Source organism: Aethalodelphis obliquidens, unplaced genomic scaffold (assembly GCF_003676395.1).
Source record: "Aethalodelphis obliquidens isolate GAN/ISIS:26980383/991018 unplaced genomic scaffold, ASM367639v1 scaffold1, whole genome shotgun sequence".
In the NCBI taxonomy this organism is placed as follows: Eukaryota; Metazoa; Chordata; class Mammalia; order Artiodactyla; family Delphinidae; genus Aethalodelphis; species Aethalodelphis obliquidens.
In genome coordinates this window covers 72,253,788-72,272,794 of record NW_020837945.1, presented here as the reverse complement: position 1 = coordinate 72,272,794, position 19,007 = coordinate 72,253,788, and the positions used below count along the sequence as shown (strand labels likewise).

The 19,007-nt window shown below is 54.3% G+C and overlaps 1 protein-coding gene and 2 long non-coding RNA genes across 3 annotated transcripts in view; 2 read left to right on the top strand and 1 right to left on the bottom strand.

The window, feature by feature from the left end:
* The window catches only part of MELTF (melanotransferrin), a 25,721-nt gene extending 14,000 nt beyond the window's left edge, over nucleotides 1-11,721 (top strand). Inside the window, exons 9-16 of the mRNA XM_027108209.1 lie at nucleotides 149-300; nucleotides 2,971-3,067; nucleotides 4,030-4,224; nucleotides 5,175-5,331; nucleotides 5,431-5,498; nucleotides 7,275-7,462; nucleotides 9,598-9,796; nucleotides 10,244-11,721. Of these exons, the coding sequence (XP_026964010.1) occupies nucleotides 149-300; nucleotides 2,971-3,067; nucleotides 4,030-4,224; nucleotides 5,175-5,331; nucleotides 5,431-5,498; nucleotides 7,275-7,462; nucleotides 9,598-9,796; nucleotides 10,244-10,326 (1,139 nt within the window). The 3' untranslated portion in view covers nucleotides 10,327-11,721. The remainder of the gene's footprint in view (nucleotides 1-148; nucleotides 301-2,970; nucleotides 3,068-4,029; nucleotides 4,225-5,174; nucleotides 5,332-5,430; nucleotides 5,499-7,274; nucleotides 7,463-9,597; nucleotides 9,797-10,243) is intronic.
* On the bottom strand, nucleotides 358-16,506 carry LOC113621264 (uncharacterized). The gene is made up of 3 exons (XR_003433114.1): nucleotides 16,471-16,506; nucleotides 5,476-5,477; nucleotides 358-538 (listed from the first exon to the last, which is right to left on the bottom strand). It is a non-coding gene; the product is annotated as an uncharacterized LOC113621264 (long non-coding RNA).
* LOC113621279 (uncharacterized) overlaps nucleotides 15,609-19,007 on the top strand; it is a 27,573-nt gene continuing 24,174 nt past the window's right edge. The window contains exons 1-2 of the long non-coding RNA XR_003433116.1: nucleotides 15,609-15,626; nucleotides 16,411-16,604. This is a non-coding gene — a long non-coding RNA (uncharacterized LOC113621279). The remainder of the gene's footprint in view (nucleotides 15,627-16,410; nucleotides 16,605-19,007) is intronic.

Genomic DNA, 19,007 nt, shown 5'->3' with positions numbered 1-19,007 from the left:
GGAAACAGGATTAGATGGTGAAATAACTTACCCCTTGTAGCTAACCAGGGGAAGAGCCAGAATTTCCCTTGGGTCTGACTCTAGGCTCCTCCTGCTGGGGGCCAGCCCCGAGGCAGGCCAGCGTGACCACACGCCCACACCCACACAGGGCTGCCCCACTACCTGCGCTGGTGTGTGCTGTCCACGCCCGAGATCCAGAAGTGTGGAGACATGGCTGTGGCCTTCAGCCGGCAGAGGCTCAAGCCGGAGATCCAGTGTGTGTCCGCCGAGTCCCCCCAGCACTGCATGGAACGGATCCAGGTGGGAGCCGTGTCGAGAGGGGCAGAGCGGGCCAGGTGGGTGGGCAGTGGAGAGCGGTCGCGCCGTGGGAGAGGCGGGCCGGCCCCCCTGGCGGACACCAGCGCGCCCCCGCGGGTAACGCCCCCTCGCGGGAGAGCCCCCCGCGGGGCTGGGCGCAAGGAGGGGGGAGAGCCCGGTGACGGGTCTGGCTCCCTCGGCCCCGGGATTCGGCGAGCCCTGCTGCCGGGGGGCTGTAACACTCGGGGAGGGTGGGATGGGTGGTCCTTCCCGGCCCTCCCTCTGTCCCACCTGGTCTGGAGGACACAGGGCAGCCTGGGGAGGAGAAGAAAGTCTCCTGTGACAACGCCACAGAGAAGGGGGAAGAGGAAGTGGCCGCAGGAAACAGCCACCCCACCTGGGGGGCGGGGCAGAGGGGGGCTCCCCCCCCAGTGAGCAAGTGGGCAGGGGCAGAAGGACCGTGAGACCGGCTCAGCTTGGCACTCATGACCCTGTGGCCTTGGGCAAGCCCCTTCCCCTTTCTGAGTCTCAGTTTCCCCTTGTGCACAATACGGGGTGGCCTTGGCTCTTCATTTATTAAACTGCAACCCAGAGATACATTTTCCATCAATCACAGTCTAGTACACAAAAACTGTTCTTTCAGATGTAAACACGTAAAACTATGTATCCCCTATAGAGAGATATGAAGCCAAACAGTACTTACCTTTACTAAGTACAATGTGCGCTGATAGTCTCTGGGCTAGCCTATCCTAGTCCCCATTAAACTGACTAAGCCTTCGTTAACGTGCCTGCCGCCTGTAGTTAAAAGCACAGGCCTGTCTCTGAAAGCCCATTCAGCTCTGTCCTGCTTCGCTTCTCTGACTGGAGACTGAGACCAGGAGTGGGAGACGCGCCCGAGGCCCTGCCGTCAGGGATGAAGTCCTACAGGGCTCTCCTCCACCCCGGGTTCCTGGACTCACTTCCTCCTGCTTTTCAAGAGCTACTAGGTGGGGTCTGACGGTGAGGAGCCCTTTTCAAGGTGGTCCCCGAGTGCAGGCCAAGTCACAGCCCCTCAGGTGCGTCCACCCTGCCCCAGCCAGGCAGCACATGGCTTGAGAAGAAGCGAGTGGGCAGGAAGGACAGGGGCCCGGGATCGTGACACTAACAGTCTCATGAGCACGCACTTCCTATGCACCTCGCACCGTGCTAAGCCTTCATGCGGGTTTCCTCAATTAATCCTCACGACGACACTGTGGGGTGGATACGATTACTATCGTACGTGGAGACTGGGGCTGGGAGAGGCTGAGGGAGTAACTTGCCTCAGATCACCCAGCTGAAGGGCGGGGGAGCCCCTATCCCCAGGGGTTTATGAGAGCTGGATGTGGCACTGAGGGAGGGGAGCCCAGCGGGAATCAAGGAAGGGGGACTTAGCGGCGGGGACTCTTTTTCTAATCCCGGGCAGGCTGTCCTGTAGAGGAGCGGCTGTTCCGGGGGCACCAGAGCAGGGAGAGATGCAGGGAGATGCAACTGTCTCCAGGCACAATCCTTCTCTCCACCTGAGCTCACAGAGGGCCAAGGGGCTGCGCAGGGGCCTGTGGAGAGAGGAGTAGATTTGGAGAGTCCCTGAGAACCCCAGCCAAAGGCTCAGAGATCCTCAGTTCTAATTTCTAAGGTTCTCAGAGGTGATGTCCAGTGTAGCCCTAACACCCATTTCCTGCCTGACCGCAGTGATGCCGGCAAGGAAGGGTCAGCTGGCCCAGCCCCTGGGCTGTGGGTTAAGGTCTGGATTCCTCCCCGGCACCACACCACTGTGGAGAAGGTCTGGGTGGGAGCAAAAGGGGTTCCCCAGAGAGGCACCCTCCAGGCTCAAAACGTCAATGCCACTGCCCGTTATTCCATCGTCATAACCTCACGCCTCCGGCCCTGAACAGCGTCGGGCACCTTCCCGGGGTGCAGGTGTCCCCTCTGTCCCCGGGCCCCAGCTTCGTCCCTGGGGCTGTGGCTTGGTTATCAGTTAACTTCTTGCAGGGTCTGAGGAGCCGCCTGTCCGGAGACTTCAGAACGGACAGGCGGGGTGGGGTGCAGACGACCTGGAGGGCTCTAGAGGTTTCCGAGGGAGGAGGGTCCTGGGCCCCTCCTGCTGGCTTCTGAGGCAGGGCTGGATCCCTCAACCCTGGAGCCTCCTCCCACAGACCCTGAGACTCCGTCTTTTCAGACCCGGCTCATTCATCCGTTCACATACGCATTTGAGAAATACGTATCGCATTCGTGCTGTGTGCCAGCCCTTGGCCAGGTGCTGGGGCTGCAGTACAGTGCCGCAGGTGTCTGAGGCTGGCAAGCCGTGGGGAGACCCGCACCGAGCATGAGAGCAGGCACTGTGCTAGGTTCTGCTCAGAACAGGGCCTGGCAACGGGAGACCCTCAGAAAACACTTGCTGAAAGACTGAAAGACACCCATGAATGGGAATGCTGGTGGTGGTTTGTTTCAGGCCTCTGGTCCTCCAGGCACCTCTCTTGCCTGCCCATCTTCACAAGGAGAGGAAGGGGCAGATAGGGCAAGATAGGATTCCCGGGGGAAGGGAGCCTGGGGCCAAAGTCCCCGAGAGACCCAGCCTTGGCACCTCTGTCAGATCCCGACACCCAGAGCTGTCCTGGGGCCCACTCTAGCCTGGCCACTCTTTCTGTCCCCCTGCAGGCTGGGCAGATCGACGCTGTGACCCTGAAGGGCCAGGACATTTACACAGCGGGGAAGATATATGGCCTGGTTCCAGCAGCTGGGGAGCACTATGCCCGTGAGTGCAGGTGCCAGCCGCCTGGCCTCGGCTGGGAGCTGGTGGATATTTTTATATTTATAAAAACGACCCATCAGAGCCTTTCTCCCCAGGCCAGTTGCTGTCTATCACAGGCAAGCCACTCTGGCCCCGGGCACTGGAAGTTTGGAAGTCTGGCAGGCTTTGGAGAACTTTCTGTAAAGGGTCAGAGAGTAAACACTTCAGGCTCTGCAGGCCCCATACAGACTCTGCTGCATGTTCCTCTTCTCCTTCTTTTTTCTTTTTAACAACCCTTTAAAAATATAAAAATTATTTTTAACTTGCAACTCAGGCTGTACAAAAACAGGCTGAGTGATTTGCCAAGCCCTGAACTAGAAAGCCTCCTTGGCCTCTTCCATCCAGACCGCGTGGCTCACGGAAGGTGGCCCTGGGACCCTCCTTCCTGTCGGCTTATGAACACCTTCTCAGTGGCCTGGGCCAGGGCCCAGGTGCTCTGTGCTGAGGTCTAGTGACCTCAGGTGTCCTCCACTTGGACATGAAAACTCTCTCATCTTAGCGAAAGCGCTTCTGCAGCCTCAGCTATGCCCCCACCTTTCTCCCAGGAGGTGAGAAAATACCACCTGAGTGTAAGGAAAGAAACAAATTCCTCTGGGTGAGGACTGTTGGAGGGTGCGCAGAATGCTGAAAAGTGGAGCCCACGGGCTGCTTCTCAGCAGTGAGGGGACACGCAGGGGTCCCGCTGCTGGATGTGCTCCCTGAACACCCACCCGGCCCTTGGCCTGGGCACTCCTGAGCCCAGGCAGCAGGGCCTAGTACCAGCGGGTAGAGGCGTATGGGGCCAGGACCACTGCTCTGAGGTCAGGAGCAGCAAGAGGGAACGGGTTTGAGGGAAGAAGCGCCCCGTCAGGATCCGGCCCTGACTCTTGCTCAGCTGAGGCCACTAAGCATTAGATGAGGGGCCTCACTGGTGTCCCCTCCCCCAGCGGAGGACAGGAGCAACTCGTACTTCGTGGTGGCCGTGGTGAAGCGGAACAGCTCCTATGCCTTCACCCTGGACGAGCTGCGGGGCAAGCGCTCCTGCCACCCAGGCTTCGGCAGCCCTGCAGGCTGGGACATCCCCGTGGGCGCCCTTGTGCAGAGGGGCTTCATCCGGCCCAGGGACTGTGACGTCCTCACAGGTACCATCCTCTAGAGACACAGAGGTGTGCAAGCTCTTCTTTGGGGTTGGCTGGCGTCAGGGCCAGCTCTGAGGGCTGGGGTCCTCTCCCAGCAGGACCCCACAGAAGGCAGCCCCAGAGAGATGTCCTCTTCCTCCTTGACATGCCCCTTGCTCTTGGGAAGGTTGGGGAATATTCTTGGCTACACTTGAGACAGTCAGTGGTGTCTGGTTCTGTTGAAGGTGCCAGTGCCCCTACCCACTTACTCACTCAAGAGTGGAATAGTTCCAATGGGCATGGGGAGCAGGGTGAGTGCATTGGCCCTGGGCCTGGCTGTACCACCGTCCAGTCATGGGCTGTCCCCCTGGGCATCTGGGGGACCTTGTTGGAAAGTGGCCAGCCATCTGTATAAGTGCTGAAGAAGACACGTTCACCAGGCACCCACCATATGCCATACGCAGGGCCCTCCCTGGGTGTTAAATCATGTACATTCCTGGTGAGGGAAAGGCAGGAGGAAGCTGGCTGCACACACACCTCTGTCCTGGCTGGCACCTCGGGGGAAAAAAACACATTTTTTTTCTAACCACCCACACAAGCACATGTAAGGTGTTAGAACTGGCTGTTCCCACTCCTAGACAGCTGGGCGGTTGCTCTGACTGGAACAGAAAAGTTTATGAGGTAGCGAGTTCCCCGTCCCTGAGGGAGTTCAAGGGAAGGCTGTGTGGCCACTTACCAGGGGTTGTCACTGGGGGTGCCTGTATCTAGACAACCTCTGCAATGCCCCCGTCCCTGTGATCCTCACAGGAGGAGACACGCCACTCTGAGCTGGGTGGGCACTGGAGCAGACGGGTGGCCTTGAGCCATGGGGCGGGCCAGTGGGCAGATCTGTGCGGGGAGCAGCCCACCCATCTCCCCGCTGGCCGCCCTTTCTGCTGCTGGCCCCTCAGCACAGCCCTTCCCCTCTGCCCCAGCGGTGAGTGAGTTCTTCAGTGCCAGCTGTGTGCCCGTGAACAACCCCAAGAACTACCCGTCCTCGCTGTGCGCACTCTGCGTGGGAGACGAACAAGGCCACAACAAGTGTGTGGGAAACAGCCAGGAGAGGTACTACGGCTACAGTGGCGCCTTCAGGTACCTGGCGGGCCGGGAGGGGTGTGGGGAGGTGGTCCTGGGGCCAGGCACAGGGGTGGGACCTTCTGCCGACACCTGTCTTGGCTTCTTGCGTGGCAGATGCCTGGTTGAGAATGCAGGGGACGTTGCCTTCGTTAAGCACACGACTGTCTTCGACAACACGAATGGTATGTGATGGCGCTGGGACACGGCAGGGCCAGACTCTGGCGGGGCTGTTCCCCATCTCCAGCAGAATCCAGACACTAGATGGTGCTGGGACTGGGGGCCAAGTGGCAGCCAGGAAAGACTGAGTCTAGAAGGCTCTGCCCCTTGGGGATCCCAGGAGCCCCAAAGGCCGAGTGGTAAGAACAGACCTCAGGCCACGTATCCAGATGCACAGATCACATGACAGCCTTTATTTGTCTGGCATCTAAATCCCCATTCCACTGAAATGGTAGAAACCCAATCAATTTGGAGAGAACCCATTCTTGGGTGTCTATGTGGCACCCAGGTGTGTGGGTAGAGGTGGCAGGGGCCTCTCTCCCCAGGGTTATCGGTTCACATCAGCATCTGGTGTTTGGTCCTGAGCAGGTCAATGCCACGCGCAGGGAAATCACTCTGCAGCCCCCGAGCCGTGTGAGGCAGGGCACACCCCCATTCACATCATACAGGTGGTTTTTTTCTCTGGAGTCACCTTCCTGGGCTCCACCCGGGAAGAAGAGCTCAGGAACTCCTCCAGGACCCCTAAGCCCCCACCTGAGGTCCTATCGGGGTGCAGGCCCTTGACCGTGCATCACCCCCCTGCCCCATCCTGTTCTCCCTCCTCAGGGAATCTATCCATTTTGAAGACTGAAAGCTGTTTCCCTTCAACACTTTATTGTTTGCATTTTCTATATACCCTGCCTACACCCCAGGCTTTGAAACCCCAAACACTGGAGGTTAAGTCTTCTCCACTCTGTCCTGACACATCTCTTCCCGGGAACTCAGGGCAGAAAGGCAGAAGGCCCGAAGGGGAGGAGGACATTGGCAAAGGGAAAGCAAGACACGCAGGGAAAAAACATCAGTCAGTATTTCAAAACTCAGATCCCACCCTGCCTATGAAAGTCACTAAGCTGTAGACCAGTTGCCCCAACAGAGCTGGAAGCGTTCCAGGCCCTGTTGCCATACCCTCCCTCTCCTGCCAACCTCCCACCAAGAACACTGGGGATCATCCCCGAGAAGGAGGGAACTGCGTGCTCCTGCAGGAGCTGTGAGCGCTGCCTGGTCCCAGCCTGTGCCCTCTGTGGTCCTGGGCTGAGGGCCGGGGAGGAGGCGGGGCCCTTGCGAGGTTCACCTGCAGTGAGGCGACCGCCTCCCAGGGCCACTCAAATTCTTTTATCTCTGCTTGTGAGCCCACCTGGAGTTCCTCCTGGAAATACAGGAAGACATAAAAATAATGTAATTCCTAAGAGTAGTGTTTGTCAGGAAGCCTTCGGACCAACCACCTGCATCAGAATTACTGGGTTGCTAGTTTAAAATGCAGATTCCTGGTACCCATTCTAGACCTACCTGATGACATTCTTTGCAAGGAGGGGCCTTTGAAACTGCATCTTACAGATCCATACTTGATGTTATACCTCTTCTGGCTTGAGAACTTCAGCTCTTAGGGGAGGAGCACATCCCGCCCTGAGACCTGTAACACACAGATGGAGTTCTTTGCCGGGGAGTGATTAAGAGCCTCAGTTTCTCCACCTGTAAAATGGGAGTGATCATACAGTGCAGAGTTACATAGTGCATACTTTCTATTCCCTACGAATAACCTTATTAGCCCAGCTGGGTTCTCTCATAGAGCATAGCAACTGAAGAATGGAGAGGGCTGGGGAGCTGGCCAGGTATCACCGCCCCTCCCTAGCCAAGGATTTGGGGATCCCCGAGGAGAGCAGCCTCTCTCTATTCCTCTCCCTGCCTCTGCTCCATCCCCTCAGGCCACAATTCTGAGCCCTGGGCTGCTGAGCTCATGTCAGAGGACTACGAGCTGCTGTGTCCCAATGGCGCCCGGGCCGAGGTGACCCAGTTCGCAGCCTGCAACCTGGCACAGATACCGTCCCATGCCGTCATGGTCCGGCCGGACACCAACATCTTCACTGTGTATGGACTGCTGGACAAGGCCCAGGTGAGCCAGGGCAGGGGCTGCCTCACTGGGAGGAGGGTGACAGAGGGGAGCCAAGACCCCGGGTCACCTCAGTCTACCTGGAGCAGGCTTCAGGAAAAACTGAGGAAGCCTGAGGGGAATTCTGTGATTTTCACTTAGCCGAAGCCCTCCCTCCAACCACTGTGCCCTCTGTCACCTACATCATTAATTTTCCCTTCTCAGCTGGACCATTCTCGCCAACATACAAACTTGCTGTTATTTCTACCATCTCGTAAAAACAAATGAACCCTCTTTTGGCCTCACATCCCCTTGTAGCCGTAATCCCACTCCCTTCTACGGCAAAACTCCTTCAAAGAGCCTTCTCTACTCTGGAGTCATCTGTTCCTCCTCTCCTGGTCTCTCTTAAGGATGGAGACTACGCTGGAGAGGCCCCACCAGGGCCCTGAAACTGCCTTGGTCAAGGTCGCCATGACCCATGTTGCTGAATAGAACGGCTGTTTCTCAGTCTGCCTCTCCCTGACCTCTCAGCAGCATTGGCTGCAGCTCCCTCTTCCTGAAGTTCACCTTCTTCCTGGACGCAGTTCCGCCACTTGGTTCCCAGGGCCCCACGCTTGCCTGGCTCTCCTCCTACCTCTCTGGCCTCTCCTTCCCGTCTCCTTTGCTGGTTCTTCCTCGTTTCCCTGGCTGGTAACCACCGGAGTGCCCTAGGGTTCAATCCTAAGCCCTCTTCTCTGTCGGCACCTGCACCCATATTGATCTCGTCCAGCCACAGGTCATTAACTACAGTCTATATACTGATGACTCCTAAGTGTACATCCTCAGCCCTGCTTCAGTCCCACCCTTTAATCTCAAACTTGCATCTTTAACAACTACCTACTTGACATTTCAATTTCTAACAGGCATCTTGAGCTGAACAAATCAAAGTTGGACTCCCCTTTTTCCCTCCATCTTCCCCACTTCAGTGAATAGCAACTTCAGCCTTTCCATCTCCTCAGGGGTCAGCTCAGACTCCTGTCTTCCTCTCACACTCTACTTCCCGTGCATCAGCAAATCCTATTGGCCTAAAAACAAACACCTAAAACACACCTAAAATTTGAACCCAGGCTGTCTGACAGCAGGGCCCTTGGTTCCCAACCTCCCCCTCTACGCACCCCCGACCTGACATAGACCGAAACTGACCTCCTTTCCCTTCCCCCATAAGCGCCACAGACTCGCAGAGCCAGCTGGCTCTCCAGGCCAGTTCGTAACCTTTGAAATGATGTTTGCTCTCATCTTCCCCACAGAGTCCCTCTGTCCCAGGAGTTCTTGTCTCTGGGTCCCTGGGCTTCCCCACGGGTCCCCAAACCCTCTGAAGTGATGTGGAAGAGCCCTGTGTAGATGTGCCCTTTTCTGGGGAGAAGACTGAGAACTTTCATCAGATCCTCAAGAGGATCCTCGAGTCCCCCCAGAAAGATCAATAACCGCCTTACTCTTTCTTTCCCCCTTGATTGGTATTTAAAAGCTGACATAAGCATTCGTCCATGTTCTCCTGATGTCCTGCATGGATTCATAATGTCTCACATCCCTTCTGGCCTCTTTAGTGACTCTCTCAGGGCGGGAGCCATAGCACATTCACCCCGAGGACGCTCAGCAAGGGAAGACAACAGCTGCTGCAAGAATCTCTTGGGTGCTAGGAGGGTGGGTTAGTAAAGGGTATTCAACTCACCTAGTACCTTCTTAGAGCTAGTGACAGAGCAAAAGGCTCTCTTATGAAATCATTTGGGTTTGGGGAAAAGATAAGATAAGAGTGAGAAAGCCTGGTAGAAGAGGTTGAGGAGTGCTGAGCAGGTTTAGCAACCCCCTCAGTAACCTCAACTACATCATCTCTCATTTCTGGGTCCTTCTGCCTGTGAGGCTCAGGCTTCAGTTCTGTATCCAAGAGCTGGTTTGGTGTAATGTTTCTGAATGGCTGTCTTACTGTGGTGGCTGTGGTCATCTCTTCCTCCAAATCTGCTTTGGTAACAGAGGTCAATGAGTTGTCAAGCTTATGATTTCAAAGCAGAGTCTTGGCATCTGACTTTTCCTGCTGCTTGGTGTATAAAGCAGTTAGTGGCAAGTGATACCCGGGTGACCCTTTGTGAGCCCAGATGCAAAGCAGGTCTGCTGTGTGCTTCCAGGACCTGTTTGGAGATGACCACAATAAGAATGGGTTCAAAATGTTCGACTCCTCCAACTATCATGGCCAAGACCTGCTTTTCAAGGATGCCACCCTCCGGGCAGTACCTGTGGGAGAGAAAACTACTTACCATGACTGGCTAGGCCCCGACTACGTGGCAGCTCTGGAAGGGATGCTGTCTCAGCAGTGCTCAGACACAGGTAGGGCGGGACAGGTGGGTTCGCACCCCACAGAGGAAGAGTGGGCATACTCCCCGGGCAGCTTTCTAAGCCTTTCACCCAAAACCTTGAGTGAACTGAAGGGCCCTCTGGGTCTTTGCAGACGATCAAGGTGAAGTGTCCTGGGAGGGTCTGAAACACTGGCTGTGGAACCCAGACAGACCTGGATAATGATTATAAATGCTAAAAATAGTCACCCAGACAGGATTCAGGCAACTGCATAAATATACATGTAGTATAATTGTGAAAGAAATGAATATGTAAAGAAACCAGGGGAAAGAAAAATTGTAACAGGGTAGCCAGAGGGAGCCCGAGGTGACTTTAGTGCTGAAAAGTATTCTGCATCTAGTCCTGCACATGAGTGCCAGCGGGCCACAAACAGGGCTCTCGGCACTCGGAGGCCTTAACCGCCTGTGTTTAATCCCTCAGCGCTCGTGGCCTCCAGGGTCTCCCCACTCCTGCTGCTGCTCCCACCGGCCCTCACGGCCAGCCTCCTCCAGCCCTGCCTCTGAAGCCGCTCTGGGCAAGCCTCGCCCTCCCTTGGAATGGAAGCCTATTCAGAAATCTCCCTAAGTAAGGCTGTTCTCCTCAGTAAATCCAGTTAACACAGCTCAGGGGGAAACGTGTGCAGGGAGAGGAAGAGTGAGAAACCACAGAGCTCCCCAGGGCTGCGATTCCAACACTGAAGCTTCTGTGATCGCTCCAGAGTGGGATAAAGAGGGGCGTTACAGCAAAGTCCCCCAGCTGGACTGAACAGGTCTCCCCCTCCTGCTGGAACCCAGCCGCTGCCTCCCCGGCGCCGCCTGTCCCTCCGCTACCTGAGGCGGTGCGCTGGCCTGCCTCCCAGTCACGTCCCACCCACAGGCTGGTACAGCCGCTGCCCTGCAGATCTGCAGGCTCCCACCACACGGATCCTCGCCAGCCTTGACTTTGGAAGAGACCGGTTGCCAGGGAAACAGGCTGAACCCGAACTTCCCACACGGCCCTCTCTGCTGGAGCTTGCCCTGCTGAGCCGCCCAGGGGGCCTGCTGAGATGACAGGCCGGCCCCTCCCTGACAGTTCCCACCTCCCCCTCTGGAGAAGGGACACCACAGCCAGCACCTCCCATCAGCCCCCACTCCGTCTGTCCTCTGGACTCCCCATGCCAGCCTCCCCCCCACCCCGCCCCCAAGGATGCTGTGTCTGTTCACCAAGGCATCACCAGATGAGGCTGGAGCCAGACCCCCCGAGGAGGCGGAGCTGCTGCGCACACGCAGCCCTTTGTCCTTGTCTTCTGCGGCTCGGCGGCGTGGCCCAGACCACCAGACCCGTGACTGTGCTGGGCTGGGGAGGGCAGGGAGGCCAGGGCTGGGCCCTAGGGGTGAAATCCTCAAGGGGTCCTAGGACGAAGTGCTTCTCAGAACTTTTACTAGGTGGGGGCTTGATGCAGGGTTGGGGGTCTAAAATCTCGCCTAAATACCTGTCTGTGGTAAGGACAGCAGGCCTCAGAACCGGACGCGCTCTGTGTGCCCTGTCCTTTGGTGATTCAGCTGCACCCAGCTCTGTCCTGGGGCTAAGCCCAGTCAGCAGGAATCCCCTCTCCTGTGTTTGCTCCCCTTAGGCGGCATTTCAGATTATCCCCTCCTACCCCAGCGTGATGTCCACTGCTCTGGAGCTACTCCTGTATCTCTAGCAGCGGTAGTTTCCTCCAGACTGAAGGGTTCAGCCTCTAGGGTGGCCCAGTAATCTCCAGGCCCTGGAGCAGCAGGCGGCCCAGGTCGCTAAGGCAGCAGGAGGCCCTCTGAAGGGCCAGGAAGGGGAAGATGCCATTCTCTTTGTCAGAGGAGCTACAGGCCAGATGAGGTGCTGAGAGGAGCTCCGTCTCCTCAGCTGTGAGCCCAGGGTCTCCTCGCCCAGCCGTGCACAGACTGGGCCCGAGGGCCACTCACTCCAGAGGAAGGGTCCCTCCTTCCCATCCCCTTCGAGTCAGTGGAAAGTGTCTGGAGCGGGTCTCCATGATTGTCACAGTTGTCTGAAGAGCAAGAAAAGTTTCCAGAACTGCCAGCTCTTACTCTGAACTCTGCTCCCTGAAAAAAGTAAGAAGAGAAGAAACAGGAGTGAGCCACCCTCGTCAGCAGACGGGGAGCCGCGTGGGCCTGGAGCTATTTGCATCTCAGTCTGCGGGGGCTCTGGGGATGCTGATGACAGGTTGGGCTCCCAGCACTTCGCCGCCACCCGTGGGCGCTGGGATGGATCCCTTCCGCCCTCAGCAGGGAGCGAGGCCACCGGCAGTGTCCCGGCCATAGTCACACGGTCCTGAGGAGTCCTGGCCCCCGCCCCACTGTGAGAAGCCAGGAGGACCCGGCTTTGGCTACCCAGTGTGTACCCTCTTCACTGGAGGAGCAAGTGATTCTTCTCTGACCTGATGATTGTTTGATTTTTCTTTTTTTTTTTTAAGGGAGATCTGTGCAGTGAGAAGTGTATTTCTGTGTGGCCGCCCTGGGCCGGGGTGGTGCCCAGGGTGTAACCCTGTACTGTGAGCCTGCCGAGGGTGTGACCTGTGGGCGTCTGATTTTCAGGTGACGGCAGGGGGCCACCGCTGGGTTAATGCTAATGAAAGATGTTGGTTTGTTTTTTAAATAAAGCCAAACAGCCCTGCACCTGCTGAGGCTTGGATTCTAATAGAAACCTGCTGCTGACGATTAGTTTTTTCCTCTTAGGTGGTCAGAGGCCTACGTGCCCCAGGCCATCCCCCTGCCACCCTGAATGGCAGATTCCACTCAGAGCCAGAGTCAGGAACCAGCCAGGGCCTCCAGCCAGGGAGGCCTCCAACTCCCTTCTCCAGTATGGACTGGTTCTCTGGCCTTAGTCGTCCCAGCACATCCCGGCTGCCTCCACCCTCTCGGCCTCTTAGGTGTCCGTTCCTCTGAGGACCAGGTACAGAGCAGGATGCAGACTTCTCCACCGCCCCTGCCCTATGTCTCCAAAATAAATCACCCACACCTTTCCTCTGGCTGCTAGCTCACTGGAGGAAAGGAGGGGTCAGTCCTCACGGCGGGCTCTCTGGCCTGTACTGAAGTGTGGTGAGTGGGCTGCTCTTGGCCGGTGCCCTGTGCTCGCTTGGAGAGTGGAGGTTCTCTGGGCTCCTGTCTCCCACAGCTCCTGCCCTTCATTCTGCCTGAAGTCCTCCCTCCCTCCCTGCAGCCGCTTCACAGAGCTGGGCCTCCTGCTTGCCCAATCACCATGAAGCCCGGAAGCCGGGCCCTGGCAGCAGAAGTTGATGACGAATTTTTTTTTAACATCTTTATTGGAGTGTAATTGCTTTACAATGGTGTGTTCGTTTCTGCTGTATAACAAAGTGAATCAGGCATATGCATATATATATCCTCATGTCCCTCCCTCTTGAGCCTCCCTCCCACCCTCCCTATCCCAGCCCTCTAGGTGGTCACAAGGCACCAAGCTGATCTCCCTGTGCTATGCGGCTGCTTCCCACTAGCTAGCTATTTTACATTTGGTAGTATATATATGTCTGTGCCACTCTCTCACTTCGTCCCAGCTTCCCCTTCCCCCTCCCCGTGTCCTCAAGTCCATTCTGTACGTCTGCGTCTTTATTCCTGTCCTGCCCCTATTTCCACCAATCACATGAAACAGCAGCAGGCACTTGGATCCAAAACCTTCCAGTACTTTATGTATTTGTACTTACATGTTTGTATACACACTCTTTTTATAAATAAGATCATACTTAACATACAAAAATAAATAAATCCATTTAAGTAAACTAAAAACATATTCACATAAAAAAATATGTGAATGATGTTGATGACATTGTGCACCACATGGCTTGGGTTTGGCCAGTCGCTCAGCTCTCCTGGTGCTGTCCCTGCCCCCTTAAACCTTTGGGAGAGTTACTTAACATCTGAGCCACAGCTCCCCATCTAAACAACAGCAGAATAATAATACCTACCTGGTGAAGTGGTTGTGAAGATGGGATATTTATACTATATGTAAAACACTCAGTGCTGTGCTTGGCACATAACCGATGCAGGAAAGACGTTGGCTATTACCATTGCTGCTGCTCTGGGAGCTTAAGTTGCAGATTCCTGGGACAGATCATCTGATGGACCCAATGTGGGTCAGGTGACTCCTGCTGGACCAATCAGCTCAGGCCGACAGCAGGGCCTAGAGCTGAAACTTGGCCACTGAGGCCCTGGAGAAAGAGGAGATTAAAGCACTGTGAGCCAGCAGCCAGTCACCCCAGCTGCTTTAGGGGACGTTTGGCATTCGCTGAGCAAATGTTTATTAATACCCACTGTTAGTACCCGTAGACCTGGACAAGAGGGATTCTGGGCCTGGGTTTTGTGGTTTAGAACAGCGCTTTTCAAACCTCAGTGTGCACATGAATCCCCTGGGGATCTTGTTAGAATGCCAGTTCTGATTCAGTAGGTCTGCAGCGAGGCTGCAGCTCTAACCAGCGCCCAGGTGGCGCCCATGCTGCCAGTCCAGGGACCACATTTTGAAAGGCGAGCCCTCAGAGGTCTCTCCTGGAGCCCTCCTCTGACCACGTCCCTCCCCCACAGCTGGAGTCATGGGGAAATGGAGAGTGTTCACCCAAAACCCAGACCTCATCTTTTAGCCATGCTCCTGGAATTCTTATCCCAAGCAGTCCTGAGCCAGCTTCCAGGGTCTGGACAGGCCTCTTCTCCAGATCCTGCCTCCAAAGGGTGGTCAAAAGGTGGCCCTTTGCAGAGCTGGAGCTTGGTGAACAGGCCACAGTGTCCTCTTGTACAGGATGGAGCCTGGGTAAGAAGAGCTATGGGATGGAGCCTGTTCCCTCTGAACCTTATATTCCATTCGACTGAGTCTATATAAAGGTTTATTTGTCAAAGTAGGAGGACGGGACACATTTAAGTTTGTTAGCTTGATTTGTAAGTTTTAAATTTGTAGCCACGTGGTAGATGGGCCTCCACTGGTGCCCTTGTCATGGGCCCCGCAGATGGTAGCGTTGTGCCAGCCTGCTGTGTGCACAGCTGTCCAGCTCTGACAACCCTCTTGTCAGGGCTCTGGAAGACACACGTTCAGTTAAAGCCTCCTGGCCCTGCCCTTGGGCTCATTTGGTGAGGCCACTGGGCTCATATTTGGAAGAAGGGACAGTGAGAAGGTGCGTGACCCCCAACAAGAGGGGCAGGGACTCCTGGCTCCACAGCACATTGCGGATGAGGCATCACCCCACCTTCAGACTCCTCCCCAGGGCTTTCTTTACACGTTTGCGTTGAGGATGGATTCCTTAGGACCACGTACCTATAAAAGATTCACACAATAGGTGTACATGCTACAGTTTTTCAAAAGATATTTCAATTTGGGGAAAACAACGTAGGATTCAAGAAATTTGAATTCTAGTTCCACTTTTGGTGTTCACCTCAGACAAATGCTTTCTCCCGTCCCAATCTCAGTTCCCAAGTCTATAAAATGGAGATTTGGATGGTGCCTCTGTAGTTCCTAGCTCTAACAATTATTCTTAGACTCAAAAATCTCAGTCTTCCCAGGATTATTGCCTTGGTGGGTGCCGAAGTGCAGAGGCGCCAGGTGAGCTCTTTTTATTTTTGCCTTTCCCAGCTGCCTTTGGGTGGGCACTAACAGCCCAGAAGCTGTTTCACAGCCTGCAAGTAATTACGTGTTAGTGATTCTCAAACTGGACCGTGTATCAGAACCACCTGGAGGGCTTGTAAAAGCAGTGCTGGCTCCACCCCCAGAGTCTGATTCCACGAGGCCGCGGTGGAGCCCAAGAATTTGCGTTTCTGATGCTGCTCGTCAGGCCGTCTCACTGTTAAAGAAGGTGAGCACACACTTCCCGAGAGTGTGACAGGTGCTACCCCGGTGGGGCGGGGCGGGAGGCCCGGTGGGAAGGGCAAGTGGTTAGGAGGCCCTTTTGGAGCTGGGCCCAGCCTGGAAGGAGGGCTGGGCCTGTGACCACGCTCCGTGCCCTCCATGGGGGAGGGGTGGGAGGTGCAGGATGATGCCGAAGCAGGGAACCCAGGGGTCCCAGCAAGGGAGGGTGGGAGCAGCGTCCTGACTTCAGTTTCCTGCCCAGCACGTGGCTCTCGGCTCCCCTGGTCCTATGCCCCCGTGCTCCCCACCGCACATTTCTGAGTGCGGCTTTCAGGAAGGGGAAAGCCCTCGAAGACTAGCATGAGAAGGACGTGTAGTCAGAGTAACCCCCTTCCACCTTCCTAGCTTCTGACATCCCCAGAAACCTCCAGCTCCACGTCATATTCTCTACTGTGGCCAGCCTTTGGGACATTGGGGGATGAAGAGAAGGGCCTGGCGACATGCTGGGCAGGGCATTCTCAGCCAAAATCCCCATCCGGGCAGATTCCCGGCAGACTCAGCCTGTGGCATCCAATATCCCCTTCCCCTTCTTCCTTCCTAGCACACCTCAATTTGCTTCAGAATGGCAATGTGCTCAGCTAAAAATATTCACTCTGTATGGCCGGGCAACCAGTCCTGGCTGCTGAGATAAGTGGAAGTTACAGGGTATGGATTTCAGGAAGGCGTTTAACAGGAACCACCTGGGCTAGCGTAGCCCTGCGCCCCTGCGCGCTCTCTCTTCTCATACCCAGAAAGCAGACATGAGAGCTGGAAAATGGAGCAGCTGTCTTGCTGTGCGAGGCAACAGGCACTCGGAAGAGGACACGGCGGAGCGGAGCAGAGCAAAGCAAAGAGAGGGAAACGCTGGGGTCGAGCGAGGAACAGCACCCAGGCCAGGACTGTTCTAATTTGATTTTCCAATCCGTTGTTTCAGCTGAATGTATGGGTAAGGGATATAGCACTAACAGTGGGAAGGGCACGAGATGGGTTTTGGGGACCTGTCCTGGCTTTGTAAAAGGCTGTGTGTCTCAGGGAAAGTCATGGCCCCTCTCTGGGCCCCTGTTTCTTCATCTGTGGGGATGAATTGTTCTCCAGGGTATCTCTGTGCCCTTTCGTGGCTCAAAGTCAAGAACCAGAGCTGGTCCCACCTGAGAGTCCCAGGGCTGGGCTTAAGGGGGGATTTCAGTGATAAGGCAGGAGGTGACCTTATGAATAGGTGACACAGTGAGGATTGCGTCTCATCAGTGCTCAGCTGAAGCACAGAATTAGAGGTGTCAGCAGTAATTCAGTCCGTTGTCGTAAGTCTCTGAGTCCCCAGAGTGGTTCACATTTGTCCCTGAAACGAGCCCCGGGGTAGCTGTGCAGACCTGTGCCCTGCCCCACAGTCCGTGTAGTCAGGTGGATGGCCAGCTGGAGCTCTAGCTGCTCCTGGGAAGGACAGAGCCTGGTGCCAAGGCAGGAGAGAAGCCTGAGACAATTCTGATTGGTGTTAGCCAGGTCACGAGTTGTCCTCTGTGATGTATGGATTGGCTTAGGCCCGCGTCATATGTTAGAGCCCCAGTTCTGGGGGTGCAGAGCCATCCCCCTAGAAGTACAAGGCCTAAGATTGGGGAAGGAAGGAGGAAATCAGAGTACTGTGATTAAAGCCTGAGAAATGGACAGAGGCTGCGAGGAGCCGTATCATCCTCCACCCTGGCTCAGCCACGGCCCTGTCCTGAAACGGATTCCTAGCAGCACCGGCCAATTCTGAGAGCTCCCTGAGTACGCGAGGGTGGGGCCCTACTGTCTCAGCAAGAGCAAGAATACATCAGAAGCACTTTTAAAAATTTTTAATTTAATTTTTATTAGAGTTGATTTACAATGTGGTGTTAGTTTTAGGTGTACAGCAAAGTGATTCAGATATGCATATACATATGTCCACTCTTTCAGATTCTTTTCCCATATAGGTTATTACAGACTACTGAGTAGTGTTCCCTGTGCTGTACAGTAGGTCCTTGTTGATTATTTTATATATAGTCATGTGTGTGTCTAATCCCAAACTCCTGATTTATCCCTCCCTCCACGTTTCCCCTTCTTAACCATAAGTTTGTTTTCGAAGTCTGATTCTGTTTTGTAAATAAGTTCACATGTATCATTTTTTTAGATTCCACATATAAGTAATATCCTATGATGTTTGTCTTTGTCTGACTTACTTCACTTAGTATGATAATCTCTAGGTCCATCCATGTTGCTGCAAATGGCATTATTTCATTCTTTTCTATGGCTGAGTAAAATTCCATTGTATATATGCACCATATCTTCTTTATCCATTCGTCTGTCGATGGACATTTAGGTTGCTTCCATGTCTTGGCTACTGTAAATAGTGCTGCAGTGAACACTGGGGTGCATGTATCTTTTCAAATTATGGTTTTCTCCAGATATATGCCCAGTAGTAGGATTGCTGGATCGTATGGTAGTTCTGTTTTTAGATTTTTAAGGAACCTCTATACCGTTCTCAATAATAGCTCTACCAATTTACATTCCCACCAACAGCATAGGAGTGTTCCCTTTTCTCCACATCCTCTCCAGCATTTATTGGTTTTGGGTTTTTTTAATTAATTAATTTATTTGGCTGTGCCCGGTCTTAGTTGCGGCATGTGGGACCTTTGTTGCCGATTGCAGGATCTTCGTTGAAGCATGTGGACTCTGAGTTGCAGCATGCATGTGAGATTTAGTTCCCTGACCAGGGATTGAACCCAGACCCCTTGCATTGGGAGCACAGAGTCTTAACCACTGTGCCACTATGGAAGTCCCTCCAATATTTATTGTTTGTAGACTTTTTAATGATGGCCATCTGACCAGTGTGATACCTCATTGTAGTTTTGATTTGCAATTCTCTAATAATTAGCTATGTTGAGCATCTTTTCATGTGCTTCTTTTTTTTTTTGCTATTGAGCTACATGAGCTGTTTGTATATTTTTTTTGGAAATTAATCCCTTGTTGGTTGCATCATTTGCAAATATTTTCTCCCATGCTGTGAGTAGTCTTTTCATTTTGTTTATGGTTTCCTTTGCTGTGCAAAAGCTTTTAAGTTTAATTAGGTACCATTTGTTTATTTTTGTTTTTATTTTCGTTACTCTAAGAGGTGGCTCGAAAAAGATATTGCTGCAATTTATGTCAGAGAGTGTTCTGCCTGTGTTTTTCTCTAAGAGTTTTAGCATATCCGGTCTTACATTTAGGTCTTTAATCCATTTTGAGTTTATTTTTGTGTATGGTGTTAGAGAATGTTCTAGTTTCATTCTTTTACATGTAGCTGTCCAGTTTTCCCAGCATCACTTATTGAAGAGACTGTCTTTTCTCCACGGTATAT